We start from the raw sequence: 15,468 nt of genomic DNA on the forward strand, positions 1-15,468 counted from the left end.
TAGGGCCATCTGTAACAATCAGAACTTAAGTTCTTAAGGTATAGATAGTGTTGTGCTTTAGCACATCATGATAACAATGGGATTATGAACTGGAGATAAAGAAGAGGCAGGTAGCATTCTTACCTTTAGAACAAATTTTAGTTCTAAGGGTAATCACTCAAACATTGCTTGTTTTTTTTTTAACTTAGTTTTTAAAAATCCCCTAAATGTACTGTTAGAGGTCCCTTAATATACCTTTGCATTCGTTAGTGCTTTATGAAATGATAACCTAGACTTTAATATTAGTAACTGCTTTTGCAGGTGTACAAAGAATTTTTTTTTCATTTGCACTAAATTATATTTACTAGATTTACCTAATCTACTCGTGCAGCTGCAATTTTTATCTGTGGGAATGACTCAGAGATTTCCATCATCTTCCTGTAGGTCAAACCTCACATGACTAAAATTGAACATCTTTCTCCATTTACCTCTTCCAACTTGTCTTTTTCTGTCAGTAGTAGTAGCAGCATCATTCTGTCACTTAGGCTCCAAAGTACAGATTGTCATTGGCTACTTCTGCTGGGCTACTCCTGTTATCTTTTCCCCTTAGAATCCTATCTGTGTACCTTTCCAGTATATAACTTGATAATCTTGCCCCTTTGTTTTTTCCATATAAATTACCTTATGATTTTATCTTGCTCTATAAAAAGCAGAAAGCATTTTATAATTTCTGTGTACTGTCAGAGGGCTCTCCAAAATGATTCCACAGGTTTGCAATTATACCAGCAATGAACCTACATCCCTGTTGCTTTTTACTATTATTATTGTTTTTATTGCCCATCTGATATATATGAGGTAGTACCTCAGAGTTGTTTTCCTTTGCATCTCTTTGATGGTCAGTGAAGTTAGACATTTTTCAAGTGTTTTCTCTTTTGAAAATTGTACCATCGATCCATTGTGAACTAAGTACTACTGTTGTGATTTTTAAAAAGTTCCTAATATTTTACATGTCAAGTCTTTATGTGTCATATATGATCATAAATATTTTTTCTCAATCTGTTGTGCTATTTTTCTGAGAACAAAGCAATGCCATATAATTTATTTTTTTACTCTCAAGTTAAAATTTAAAACACTATTTTCATTACCATCTCAATCTAATTCTCCAAGAAGTTTGCTCTAATTATATTTTTTCTCTTCCTTTTTTCCTCAATTATATGTAAAATTTTTTTAACATTAAAAAAAAATTTTGAGTTGCAAATTCTTTTCCTCTCCCCTCCTTGAAAAGGCAAGCAATTTGATATAGATTATGCATGTACAGTCATGCAAAACATTTCCATATTAACCATGCTGCAAAAGAAAACAGAGACCAAAAAAACCCCAAGAAAAATAAAGTGAGGGGCAGCTGGGTGGCACAGTGAATAGAGCACTGGCCCTGGAATCAGGAGGACCTGAGTTCAAATCTGGCCTCAGATATTTGACGTTTATTAGCTTGTGACCTTGGGCAAGTCACTTAACCCCAATTACCTCACCTTCCTCCTCCAAACAAAAGGAAAAGAAAAATGAAGTGAAAAATAGCATGCTTCAATCTCTTTCTCTGGAGGTGGATAGCATTTTCCATCATGAGTCCTTTAAGATTGTCTTGGATCATTGTATTCTGAAAATAGCTAAGTCATTCACATTTCTTCATCATATAGTCTTGTTGTTCTGGTTCTGCTCACTTCACTTTGTATCATGTAAGTCTTTATAGGCTTTTCTGAAATCATGTTGCTTTGTCATTTCTTATAGCACAATAGTATTCAATCACAGCTCTATACTACAACTTGTTCAGCCATTTCCCAGTTGATGGGCATCCTCTCTATTTCCACAAAAAGAGCTGCTATAAATAATATAGTACATATAGGTTCTTTTCCTTTTTCTCTGATCTCTATGGGATATGGCCCTAGAAGTAGTATTGCTGGGTAAACGGGCATGCCGAGTTTTATAGCCCTTTGAGCTTAATTCCAAATTACTCTCCAGAATGGTTGAATCACAACTCCACCAACAGTGCATTTGTCTCCCAATTTTTCTACATCCCCTCCAACATTTGTCATTTCCCCTTTTTGTCACATTAGTCACAAACAACCTCAGACTTGTTTTATCTTGCATTTCTCTAATCAGTAGTAATTTATAACATTTTTTCATGTGACTATAGATAGCTTTGATTTCTTCTGAAAACTGCCTTTTTTGTTTTTGCCTTTTGGAGGGCAATTGGGGTTAAGTAACTTGTCCAAGGTTACATGGCTAGTTTTTTTGTGTGGGTGTTAAGTATCTGAGGCCAGAACTGAAATTGGGTCCTCCTGACTCCGGGGCCAGCGCTTTTACTCACTGCGCCACCTAGCCACCCCCTGCCTTTTTCTTTTGACCATTTAGCAATTGGGAGATGACTTGTATTATAAATTTAACTCAGTTCTCTCTCTATATATGAGCAATGATGCTTTTATCAGAGAAACTTAAAATTTCTCCCCAATTTCCTGCTTTCCTTCTAATCTTGGCAACATTAGTTTTGTTTGTGCAAAACACTTTTAATTTAATGTAATCAAAATTATCCATTTTACATACCATAATGCTCTGTGTCTCTTGTTTTGTCATAAATTCTTCCCTTATCCATAGATCTAACAGCTCAAATTTTCCATGCTCTAATTTACCTATGATATCTTCTTTTATGTCTAAATCATGCACCTGTTTTGACCTTAATTTGGTATACATTGTGAGATGTTAATCTCTACCCAGGTTCTGCCAAATTGCTTTTTAGTTTTCCCATAAATTTCTGTCAAATAGTAAATTCTTGGATCTTTGGGTTTATCAAACACTAGATTACTATGGGCATTCACTGCTGTGTACCCAATCTATTCTACTCATCCACCACTCTGTTTCTTAGCCTGTACCAGATTGTTCTGTTGTGCTTTAAAAAAAAAAGCTTATGTTACACTGAGTTTTTTTTTTATTTTAATTTGGTCAGGTATATCAATTTTGCTGCTATATCAAGACCCTTCTCTTTGCTGAAATAAAATAACCTCTTTTGTACATATCTAGCTGGAATTCACTTGGAGGGAAGTATATTGTGCAGAATGTGGGATTAAATCCCTTTCCCACCAAATTGCCAACAAATGTCCTTTTTTCCCTTAAGTTTGGTAGCCTTTTATTTCTCTGCTTGTCCTTTAATTTTCAAGATTTCTTTTCCTCTTGTTTATTTGTTTGAACTTAAAGACCAAATTTCTATTTACAGCGTAGATCAGAAAAAGAAGATTGTTATCCATGAAGTTGTAGACCTCTCATATACTTCTTGTCTTTCTTTTAAAGCATGTGACATATTCAACAGGTGACTTTCAAAGCTATACTGGTTGTCTGTGATTCCTTCTAGCCTATTCCTTCTATTCTCTTCTGGGTATTTAAATTTTTTAAAAAATGTTCAATGGTTTCCCCCCCTTTTTTAAATTTCTTTATATTTTTTGGCAACACCAAGACTGACTTTCCATTCTTTCCCCCTTCTCTGGCCTAATGGGAAAAAAAAGAAAAATCCCTTTTAAAGAAATATAATCAAGTAAAGCAAATTTCCCAAAGTTGACTATGTCTGAAAATGCACCTCTGTTAGGAGATGTCAGTATCATGTTTCATCAGTCCTCAGGTCCTTAAGTCTCTAGAAATTCCAACTGTTTTTTTTTTAAAGAATTTATTATTTGTTAAATAATGAATCCTTTGCTGGTTTTTGTTTTCTATAAATAAGTTCACCAAACATAGCAGTGTTTTGTAAACATTTGGTTGGGTGCCTGGTGTATCTGTTCTGTTCCATTGTTTTTTGTCTCTCCTTCTTGCCCTGTAACAGATAGTTTTGCTGATAAAACGACTCAGTAATGTGTTTGCAAGCCTTGGGGTGTTAGAGCCCTCTTGTTAGCTTTTCTCTTCCTGTATACCCCTTGGGGTTTTTGCCTACTTATTTTCCCCTTTTTGTTACTAATTTAGACATCAAGAAACATAAACATTCCAGGATACAAAGAACTGAAAAAGGGGACTTTATATGAGGCATGTGTATGAACTTGTATTTTATACATACACACACATACGTACGTATAAGTATATATTAAATTTAACACAATAGTAACAAAATTGCCCCTCTTGTTCCCTTCAGACCTACCCTCTGCTGTCATGTATTTTAAAAAATTTTCGTCTATTCTTTTCTTTTTGCATCATTATCATTATCCACCCCCCCTTCCTCCTAGATGTGTTCCTTGTAACAAAAATTCATTTTTCCCATATAAATTTCATTGTTATTTTTGTCATATTAAATAAAGGGAGTTTCTTCTTAATTTGTTCGCTATCATATTAAATACAATTCATTAATTTGGGGCATGTTGTTAATTTTCCTATATTAATTGAACCCATTCATGAGCCCCCATCCCTTTTTACCATTGCTGCCACCCTAATCCAGGCCCCGAAAGGCCTCAGGTTCTTTTTTGTCTTTTTGAAGGGCAGTTGGGGTTAAGTGACTTGCCCAAAGTCACACAGTTAGCAAATTAATTAAGTGTCTGCAGTCAAATTTGAACTCAGGTCCTCCTGACTCCAGGGCTGCTGCTCTATTTACTGCACCACCTAGCCGCCCCTTGGACCTCAGGTTCTTGTTGAGTGTTTTCACTCATGCCCCAGTTCTTTTATATTAAGAATTCTTTCATTAAAGCTTTCTCAGTACTTATTCATATTTCATTTAACCAGTTTTGATACTTAAATTGTCACAACAATTTTTCAGTTAATCTTTTTAATAAATTTCCTTCATGAGCCTTGTTTTTTCACTTCACTTTTTTTTCCCATATGTTGATTTGTTTTGCTGAACTGCTTGTTTTTGTTACAAGAGATGGTTCACTGTGTAGGGGAGAAGAGAGATATATTTGGAAGTGAATATAATGTAAAAACAAAGGAGTTAGCAAAAATAACATTTGAAAAATCTTTAATATTGAACATTAATACCCCCATCTAAACTTTCTTAGCAGTTATTGTGGATTGGATGTTGCCAGTGATTTTTTTTGGTTATATTGGTATATTTGTATATTTTAGTTATCACGTATTTGTATGTTAGATGTCTAAGATAGCTATATATACCTTAAATACAAATGTCATGTCTTATCTCTCTCTGTGTATTTATATATATATATATATATATATATATATATCTTGTGTATTTTAGATATCATACCTTTATCTGAAATATATGTGTATGTATGTGTGTGTGTATATATGGCCATAAATATTTTTCCCCAGTCAGTTGATTGGAAGAGAGAGATGGTGGGAAATTTAGGCCATGGGAAAGAATATTAATACAATTTTATTATAAGCAGCATAAAAATTATTGATCTGTATTGTAGAAAGTTTATATTTTAATATAGTTGAATTTCTATTTTAATTTAGTCAAGCACATCAGCTTTGTTTCTAATATTGCCTTTTTATTTATTGAGTTTTTAAAAATTCAGCACTTCTACAATTCAGATAAATACTTAATTCTGTATTCTGATAGTAGTTTTTTATCTTTAAGTCTACTACTCTGCAGGAATTTACTAGTATATATTTTGTAAGATGTGAATTTAAATCCCTCTCCCACTAAATTGTCAAGTAATTTGCTCAAGTTAAACAATGGATCCTTTGCTCAGTTTTTCTTTTCTACAGGTTCACCAAACACTAATGTTTCATAGACATTTGGTTGACTGTCTTGTGGGTCTAGGCCAAGGGCTCTTAACCTTCTCTGTGTCATGAAGCCCTGTGGTAGTCAGTCTGGTGAAGTCAATGGACCCTTTCTCAGAATTATAATTTTAGCTAATTGAAGGAAATACTACCTTTCAGTTAGAGGTTAGTGCAAATAAAGATCTCATTTTGTTCTCATCCAAGAATACAGACCACCTGAAATCTGCCCATGGAGCCCTTCAACCTCTGACCTCTGCTCTTGCTCAGGTTCTTGCCCAGACCACATAGTTTCAATGATAACAACTTGGTAATATGTTTTCAAATCTGGGAATATATAACCACCTTCAACTTTCCTCTTTTATATACCCCTTGGGTTCTTATTCACTTAAATGTTTTTTTAAGGTTTTCCTTTTTCTTCTGAACATTTTATTTTTTATTACAAAAGTAATTGTCAAGAAACATGAAAATTTTAATAGAAAAATATTAGTCATTTTGTCAAAAAACCCAAAAAATAAAAGGAAAAAAAGTATGCTTCCATCTGCATTCAGAATCCATCAGTTCTCTCTCTGGAGGTGGATAGCGTTTTTCATCATGAGTCCTTTGCAATTATCTTAGATCATTGTATTGCTCAGAATAGCTAAGTCATTTACAGTTGATTATATTTATAATATTGCTGTTACTGTGTTCAACGTTCTGGTTCTTATCACCTTACTTTGCATCAGTTCATGTAAGTCTTTCAAGATTTTTCTGAAAGCATCCTGCCTGTCATTTCTCATAGCACAATATTACTCCATCACAATCCTATACCACAACTTATTCAGCCGTTCCCCAGTTGATGGGTATCCCCTCAATTTCCAATTCTTTGCCACTACAAAAAAAGCCATTCTAGATATTTTTGTACATATAAGTCATTTTCCTTTTTTTTTTTTTTAAATCCCTTTGAGATACAGACCTAGTAGTTATATTGCTGGGTCAAAGGGTATGCACAGTTTTATAGCCCTTTGGGTATAGTTGCAAATTGCTTTCCAGAATGGTTGGATCAGTTCACAAACCTACCAACCGTGATTTAGTAGAATACATAGAGTTACAAAGGAACCTAGTTATATTGAAGTAAAGTTCTCACGATGTTTTTAAACAATTTTATGGACCCTTGATTTAAAACCTTGGTCTGTAAAGTAATTTTTGGCATGAGGTTTGGGACCCACTGCTGTTTTTTGGTCAGAATATTATTTAAAATGTTTAAATTGATATCTACTAGTGATGTTGGTTTTCTTTACTTCAGACTCCCTAGTTTAAGTACTAGAACTATTTGTTTTATAAGAGGAGCTTGGGAGTGATATCCTTTTTAACTTGAGAAAATAATTTATATAATTATTAATTGTTCTTTAAAAGTTTGATAGCATGCACCCATAAATCCATCAGGGATGTGTCATCCCTGGCCCCTTTTGGTTCTTTTGGTTCAAAATGGACATAGCTGTATTTTTGTTAAGATAGTGCCAAGGTTCAGAAGGAGCTCTGCATCCAGACTTGCTGTACCATTAGTAATAGTCGTAGCCAAGCTTGATCCATTGGCCCAGCAGTTCTTTTTCCTTGAAATGGAGTGGGGGCCTGTATTTGTGATTTGATTTATTTGAGGGTTCTTCATACAGAAACTTCCTGTACTAATGCAGATCCCTAATTTAGGATGAGTTAGCTGGGACACTGAGATGTGACATTATATATATATATATATATATATATGCCTGTGGTCATGATGTCAGAAGCAGAATCTGAACCCAAGTTTTCTTTGCTGTAGGATTGCCCCTTCTCCCCTAAGCTAGCTGATCACTAAGCAAGTCTACAATATGAATTGCCCTTTGGGAACTATTTTGGTCTCTGTAATCTCTATCTTGTTGACCCATAACTACACTTATCTCATAAAATATTGTTATGATTTGTGTGTGTGAAGTCATTTCTGAAAACATTTTTCATTATATGAATTAACAAATGCAATAGCATATTAAATAATTATTTAAAATAACTTTTTTAATAAATGTTATGTGACTGTCATCAATATTCCCTTATATAAATAATTCTGGGCCTATGGTATTTTGGTTTTCTGTAGTAACCAGTGATTTCTTATCAGGAATGCTAATGAATATAAATTAAAGTTGGTCAATTTCTAAAATAAATTTCCTTTAAGTTTTGTGTATGAAAGTTTCTAAAAATTGAACCAGAGTTTAATTATCTACCCAGGTATGACCAAACTTTGTAAGAGTAGTCTTAGCCAGAGTGCACCTAATCATCTTTCTTTCCCTACCCTATACTGCTTCTCCAGAAAGAAATCTCCCTTACATTGGTTCTTTTATGTTGGATTTAAAAATCCTTTGGATGTTTTTGAGAAATAAAAACCTTTAAAAAGAATTCAGGGTAGCTAGATAGCTCAGTGGATATTGTGCCAGGCCTGGACAGAAAGATCTGAGTTCAAATGTGGCCTCAGACACTTCCTAGTTGCGTGACCCTGGGCAAGTCACTTCACCTCTGTTTGCCTTAATCCACTGGAGAAGGTAATGGCAAACCACTCCAGTATGTTTGCCTAGAAAACCCCATGGACCATACTGTCGGACACATCTGAACTACTGAACGACAACAATAGCAAAAAATAATTTACCATATAACCCTATTCTAGGTTTGAAACTAGGATAGCAAGACTTCCTGGAATCCTGAGAAACTCGTTAATAAAATAGCTCATGTTTCTGCAGTGTCTTAAGGGTAGCTGTTTTGTCACAACTACCCTGGTTGGAAGCAGGTAGTTGAAGTAACATGCCAAGTTTACTGGTAGAAAACTCAAGCCGGAAGAAGTGACTTGCCCCTGGTCACACAATCAGGAAGTATCTGAACCAGGGGCTGTACCCGGGTCTCATGGGCCTCAGTCTACACTTACTGTCTCTATAGGAATTATCCAGTAATAAAGTCCTTCCATCCACTGTTAACTGTTTTCATTCTGAGGAAACAGGCATTGCATCTCCCCCCCCCCCCCCGCCACTTAATAGTATTTTATTTTTTCCAATTACATGTAAAGATAGTTTTCAACATTTTGAGTTCCAAATTTTTTCTCTTTCCCTCCCCAAGATAGCAAACAATTTGATACAGGTTATAAATGTAAAATCATATTAAACTATTTCCACATTGGTCATGTTGTGAAAGAAGAATCGGGAGAAAAGGGAAAAGCTGTGAGAAGGAAAAGAGGAAATGGTCTGCTTCACTCTGCATTCAGACTCCATGGTTCTTTTTCTAGCTATGGATGGTATTTTCTGTCATGAGTCTTTTGGAATTCATGCATTGCATTTCAAGGCTTTCTCTGTCCTACCCTTAGGTACTATCCACTTTTTCCAAATTTATTTTCAAAGGGTAACTTGTTGGTTATATAGTATTAGCTATATAGGTATTAGCAAATCCAACTATATTGACTGGCTCATTAATAACTGCCTAGTATTTCTTGTTCAGGTGTCTGAAATTTTGGCTGAAAATTGTTATTCTGAGTTCCTTCATTTGCCATTAGGCTTGTCTTGTAACCTCCAATTAGACTGTGAGGTCCTCACAAACAGACCAGGGATGGCACTTAGTATACACTTAATCAATGCTTATCAATTGACCGTTTGAACTAATTTTGTTTGCTCAGGACCTTGGCTCCTACAGAACTGAAAATTTGGCTCTGTTTTTCTCCCCCTTTTGAAGTTACCAGGCAGTGACATTGCAAGTGGGAGCGATGTGTTCTCTGATGTCATCCCCAGCATTCCCAGCTCGCCGTGTCTGCTTCCCAAGAAGAAAAACAAACACCGCAACCTAGATGAGCTCCCCTGGAGCGCCATGACAAATGATGAGCAGGTAGAACTCTCTTCTCCATTTGTAATTAAAAGGCGAAGGTCAATGGAATATCTCTTGAAAGCCGGAGTGCACATGTAGGCAATCTGAATTCGAACTCACCTTTAGAGAGAGCTTTTTGTTCCCCCTATAGAGCTTTCGGGCTTTCAAAGTGCTTTGCTCACAACAGCCTTATGAGGTAGGAGAGCCAGCTTTCGGTAGGGGGGAGGGATTGGGGAGGGGGAAGGAGCTCTACCTGACCTGTTCAAGCAAAACATGGCATTGCAAAGTACTTTTTAAAAATATATGACACAGTATCTATCCATGGAATATATACTAAACATTAACAGATTTTAGTAACAGCACTCTTTTTCATTAAATAGGTTGAATATATTGAGTACTTGAGTCGTAAAGTCAGTACTGAAATGGGTCTTCGGGAACAACTTGATATCATTAAAATTATTGATCCCACTGCACAGATCTCCCCTACAGACAGTGAGTTTATTATTGAACTGAACTGTCTCACAGATGAAAAACTCAAACAGGTACGTGAGGAAGAAACATTTGTATCTATAAATGTTAAACAATATGAAAAGGTCAAATTTCTGTATAAATAAGTATGGATGATTAAGATTTGCATTTCTACTGTAGAAAAATTACTAAAAATAGCAGTTGGTGCTTTTAGATAGCACTTCATGGGTTTTTTTTTTGTTTTGCTTTTTGGAAGGGGAGGGCAGGGCAATTGGGTTTAAGTGACTTGCCCAAGGTCACAGGGCTAGTAAGTGTTAAGTGTCTGAGGTTGGATTTGAACTCAGGTCCTCCTGACTCCAACTGCACCACCTAGCCACCATGCTCCTTATGGTTTACTAAAGTTGTATGTGCATGATGTCTTTTGATCCTTAGCCCAAGGCTTTGAAGTAGGCAACTCAGATAAGATTATCTCCATTTTAAAGATGAAGAAATTGAAGCTCAAAGGCATTGACTTGCCCAAAGAGCTGGAGCTTGTGTTTTACTTTGGTACTTTTTCTTTATAGTAGTGGTTCTCAATTTTTTTTTTCGTCTCAGGCACCTCTTACACTCTTAAAAATTTTTGAGGGCCCCTCTTCACCTGTAACTTTTATTTTTATAAAGAGTTATATCTATTGACATTTACCATATTTGAAATGAAAACATCTTAGTATCATTATAAAAATAGTTTTTACCTCAAAGACCCCCTGAAAAATCTCAAAATACCTCCAGGGGTTTGATGACCACACTTTGAGAATTATTGCTTTATACCACAAACAATAGTCTCTGATAATACTTTTAATTTTTGATGGTCTAGCTATGTGTTAAATTTTTTTTGGAGCCTCAAACACTGGTATGTTTTTCTTTTTACTACTTTTTCTGGTTTTAAAAACTCACCTTCCTTGGACATATCTAGCACATTTATCTGTACACACATCGGGAGGGAAATCTGATTTGATTTTATAGTGGATTGCTGAAAGACTATGGAGGGCCCAGGCTTGAGCCATTTTTCCTGTGTGTGCTTGAAGGTGAGAAACTACATCAAGGAGCATGGGCCTCGTCAGCGGGCCACGAGAGAGCCCTGGAAGAGAAGCAGCTACAACTGTGGCAGCACCAGCGGTGTGAGCGGCGCCAGCGCCAGCAGCAGCAGTGCCAGCATGGTCAGCTCTGCCAGCAGTACTGGTTCCAGTGTGGGCAACTCCGCTTCCAACTCAAGCGCCAACATGAGCCGGGCACACAGTGACAGCAACCTGTCTACCAGTGCAGCGGAGCGGATTCGAGATTCTAAGGTAAAGTGTCCCATTGGTAAGTGCAAGAGCCTAGTGTGGTTTTGGTGGTTAGTAATAGTATTGCTGTGCCCCAACTTGGAGCTCAACTGAGATGCTTTCCAAACTAGGTTCTAGGAATGGGGGCGGGGGTATGGTGGTTTTGTTGCATGGGCTGAATGCAGTGTTGAAAATCGCATGCCCCGAGTGAGCAGGCCTTTGTTTGTTCAATTTGTTCATGACATCTGACAGTGTTGCTTTCTATAAAAGAATCAGGAAAATGATTTTTAAAAAAACATTTATTACCTTACTGCCATTGCCATGTTTGTAAAGTGCATCTAGAGTGGAGATGGCAAACATGTTGCATGGGCTACGTATGGCACATGATACTCCAGAGAGCCACCAGAACCAAATTAAAATGTCATTGGGAAATATTTAACAAAATAATTGGAAATACAATAGAACAGGTAATGTTATCATGTTTTTCTAAGTCAGTAGATGGCCTGCAGGGATCCTCTTGTACCTTTATCAGCCCCTCTTTCTATTGAGTGTGACACCACTGGGCTGGAAGACTGGACAGTTTACTTAAAAAAAGATTTTTCCAATTAACAAGGATTTATTCTCCACCCCCTCCCCCAGTTGAGAAAGAGCAACAAAACCTTTGTAATGAATAATTCAGCCAAGCCAAAAACAAAGTCCTCATTGGTCGTGACCAAAATTCACTTCTCTGGCAAGTGGTGGGTATCACCATGGGTCCTGTGGAACTATGGTTGGTCATTGTATTGTTCAGAGTTCTTAAGCCTTTCAAAATCGCACATTGTGACAGTATTCTTATCTCAGTTGTTTTCCTGATTCTACTCACTTCTGCATCAGTTCATTCAAGTCTTCCCAGTTTGAGTAGGGGAGTGCTTGGCATGCTGGTGAAATTTGCCCCTCCTACCTCCCCACTCTGTCATGTGAAAGTGTACCAGGTGCTTGGCACAGGGAGCTCTGAGCTCGGTGCCAGGAGCTTCCTGTCTGTTTCTGTCACCCCTAGAGCTGGAAAAGGGACCTTAGAGGTCAGCGAAGTGGAGAAAGCTGAGGGCGAGGAAGGGGAAGGGACTTGCTCAGGATATCACATAGCTAGGAAGTATCTGAAGCTGGCTTGAGACCCAGCCCTTTCTGAGCTCTGCTCTTCATTGCACTGCCTAGCTGTGTGGTCATGGGCAAGGCGCTTAATCTCACTGATAGCCAGAGCACCACCTCACAGCACCCGGCATCAAAGAAGCTAATACATATGTAAAGTGCTCTATAAATGTCAGCGCCTATTATGATGGCCCTAAAGGCAGGCAGCAGTTTACAGGTTTGTCTGAGTGCAAACTATGTAGAAATACATTGTCCATTAAGAGCAAGAGAACTGCTGGAAATAGAATTAATGATTCAGAAGGTTCACTGTTGAGTCAGTGTCACCATGGAACATGAAATGCAGATGGTGCCCTGGCCCAACAGCCTGTCCCACACATGGCCTCCCCATTCTCCAAGGGCCCTGTCAGCTCATAGGTCTGTGTGCTTCTAAACTTGTACGCTAAGTGCTTGGTCCATGCCAGTTTTCATAGGAGATATTTCCTCCTTTGTGATTTCTGCCTGACACACTTCTTTTCTTCCTCAGAGGTTAAATATTACATTAAACACAGTTTTTCTGGCCTTAACAAACAGGAGTCACGTTAATAGAGTTCTTTGATGTCTCTCAGTGGGGCTTTGGGGTCCTTGACATGGCAACTGAGCCTCGAGCCTGGTTCATGAGCACGGAGGTGTTCCTCCAACTCTGGGAACCAGTAGAGAAGAGCACCATGGTCCTTGGAGGCAGGACCATAGCTAGCTTTGTAGGAGGCGAGAAGTGTCCCTGATTCTTCCCCAGCCTGCATGGCCCAGCTCCAAGGTACTTATTTCCACCTGCATTTAAAAAGCCTCCTCGATGCCCGGGAGTCCAGAGCTGTAATGGGAGCAAGCCTGCCCTCATAGTGATGACCTACTCTAGGCAACAATAAACCAAGCAGAGCACATTGGGAAGGAAGACAGATATGAGGGGTACAAAGGGGAGGGCCAGTTGAGTTGCTAAAAATAACCTAGGAGAGATCCCTTTACTGGGGTGAAGAGAATCTGCAGAGGCCCCTAGAACAGGGGCTGCTTGATGGGAGCCTGCACAGCGGGGGAGAAGGGGTGATTTAACAAGAGAAACGGGTGATTGGAACTGGGGAATCCATAAGGACCAGTGGGGAACCATGGTGTGGAGATGGCAGGGGGAAGGATGGGAAGGGAAACTGGGTGATAGTCCCAAAGAGTCAGATAGCCTTACCTGGACTTGATGGGGAGTGTCAGTCATGTTCATTTGACCTTGCTTCTAGTGGGCCTTAATTACAGTTACAGAGAAGTTCATTTAAAGTAGAGTTAACTCAGTCCCTATTATTAGATAAAATCACCTACTTTAAACTCTGCTTGATCTAAAGAGGGCCGGATATATTGGTCAGACACCATCACAGCATGACTGGACCACAGCTGAAAAATGGTTTTTTGCTTTTGTTTTTTTCCTACCTGTCAGAACCAGAAAAATCAGTGAACTATATATAATATTGTGCTGATTTCAAGTATGGTTTCAGATTTTGTCTATCACCCACTGCTTTCATAGGGATTCTAGTTTTATATTTCTAAAAAATTATTTTGTAAACAAAATTGTATTCGTTTTACTCTCCCAAATGTAGCTACTGCCGAACTTTCATGGTGTTTCACCTGGCATCAGGCAGGGCACAGGGATTCAACTTGCCCCAGCGTTTTTTCCATTGTGGGGATTTCTTGTTGGAAACATTCCCAGGGCCCATCACAGAGCTCTGAGGTTTGGGGGGGCAGGATTCCAAATGTGAATCCAAGAAGTGACATGTTATATTCCATAAACTGTATAAGCTTTGAGAACATTGTTGACAGTTTCTTGGTAATTTCATGCCTCCTAGTTGCCCAAAAAAGAAAACCATTTTGGTCCCTTTTAAAAACAGTCTCCATGTAGTTACTTCAGCTTCTTTTTTTTTCTCATTCAGTCATTCTTTAAAAGGTTTCTCTTTTATCACTTACCTTATTGGAGCACCCATACACAAATTATCCCCTCATTGATTTTAGCCTCACAAGTTCTTGGAAATTGAATTTTTCAGATAAGGAAAACCTGTATTGTTTGATCCATTTTTCAGTGGACCAAGTTTTATTTTTTAATGGTGGTAAGGTAACTTTTTCAGAGCTAGCCACCAGCTAGATTTTCTTTATCCCTTGTTCTTTTCAGGAATCAAGTTCTTTTCTTTGAGGCCAGTGTTTTTGTTTTTGTTTTTGAATTAATTTACTTTTAGTTACATTAGTTACTGCTAAGTTAGTTACTAATAATTAAAAAACAGTTCTACAAGTTTTTGAATTCCAAATTTTCTCCCTCTCACCCCTATTGTGACATGCAATCTGATATATATTCTGCATATGCCTTCACATTAAACATTAGTCAAATTGTAAAGAAGAATTATAACCAATGGAGTGAACAACGAGAAAGAAGAAACAGAACGAAAAAGAGAGAGAGCTGGTAGTTTGCTTCAATCTGCATTCAGACTCTGTAATTCTTTCTCTGGATGTGCATAGCTCTTTTCCATCATGAGTCCTTTGGAGTTGTCTTACAACCTTGTATTTGTGACAGGAGCCCAGTCTATCCAAGTTAGTCATTACCCAAACGTTGTGTCTGTAATTGTATACAGATTTCTCCTGGTTCTGCTCTTCTCACTCAGCATCAGTTTGTATAAGCCTCTCCAGGTAAATATGAAGACCGTCTGCTCCTCGTTTCTTATAGCACAATACTATTCCATAACATGCATATACCACAACTTGTTCAGCCATTCCCCAATGGATGGGCATTCCCTTGTTTTCCAATTCTTTTCCACCACAAAAAGAGCTGCTAAGAGACCAGCATTTCTGAATATGTTGTGGCTTGTTTTTCTGTTTCTCCAGTCCCATTCATAAAGTGGCAGTCTTGGAGAGGCACATTATGGTCCTAATAAGAGAGAGCAGTCCCTTTGAGATCCCCAGAATGTTCTATTTTGAGCATACTTTGATGTCCTCTTGCAGGACGTTTCATCCTTTTTTAAAGTCTGGCAGCTAAAGGTTCAGC

At 37.7% G+C, this 15,468-nt stretch overlaps 1 protein-coding gene across 1 annotated transcript in view; it reads left to right on the forward strand.

Moving 5' to 3' along the window:
* The window catches only part of FAM199X (family with sequence similarity 199, X-linked), a 47,486-nt gene that overhangs the window by 17,770 nt on the left and 14,248 nt on the right, over positions 1-15,468 (forward strand). Inside the window, exons 3-5 of the mRNA XM_069102187.1 lie at positions 9,403-9,552; positions 9,912-10,073; positions 11,064-11,324. Coding sequence (XP_068958288.1) covers positions 9,403-9,552; positions 9,912-10,073; positions 11,064-11,324 — 573 coding nt within the window. The remainder of the gene's footprint in view (positions 1-9,402; positions 9,553-9,911; positions 10,074-11,063; positions 11,325-15,468) is intronic.

This window comes from Petaurus breviceps, unplaced genomic scaffold (genome assembly GCF_028583685.1).
Source record: "Petaurus breviceps papuanus isolate PSGF00001 unplaced genomic scaffold, PetGlider_PUasm1.0 532, whole genome shotgun sequence".
Lineage (NCBI taxonomy): Eukaryota > Metazoa > Chordata > Mammalia > Diprotodontia > Petauridae > Petaurus > Petaurus breviceps.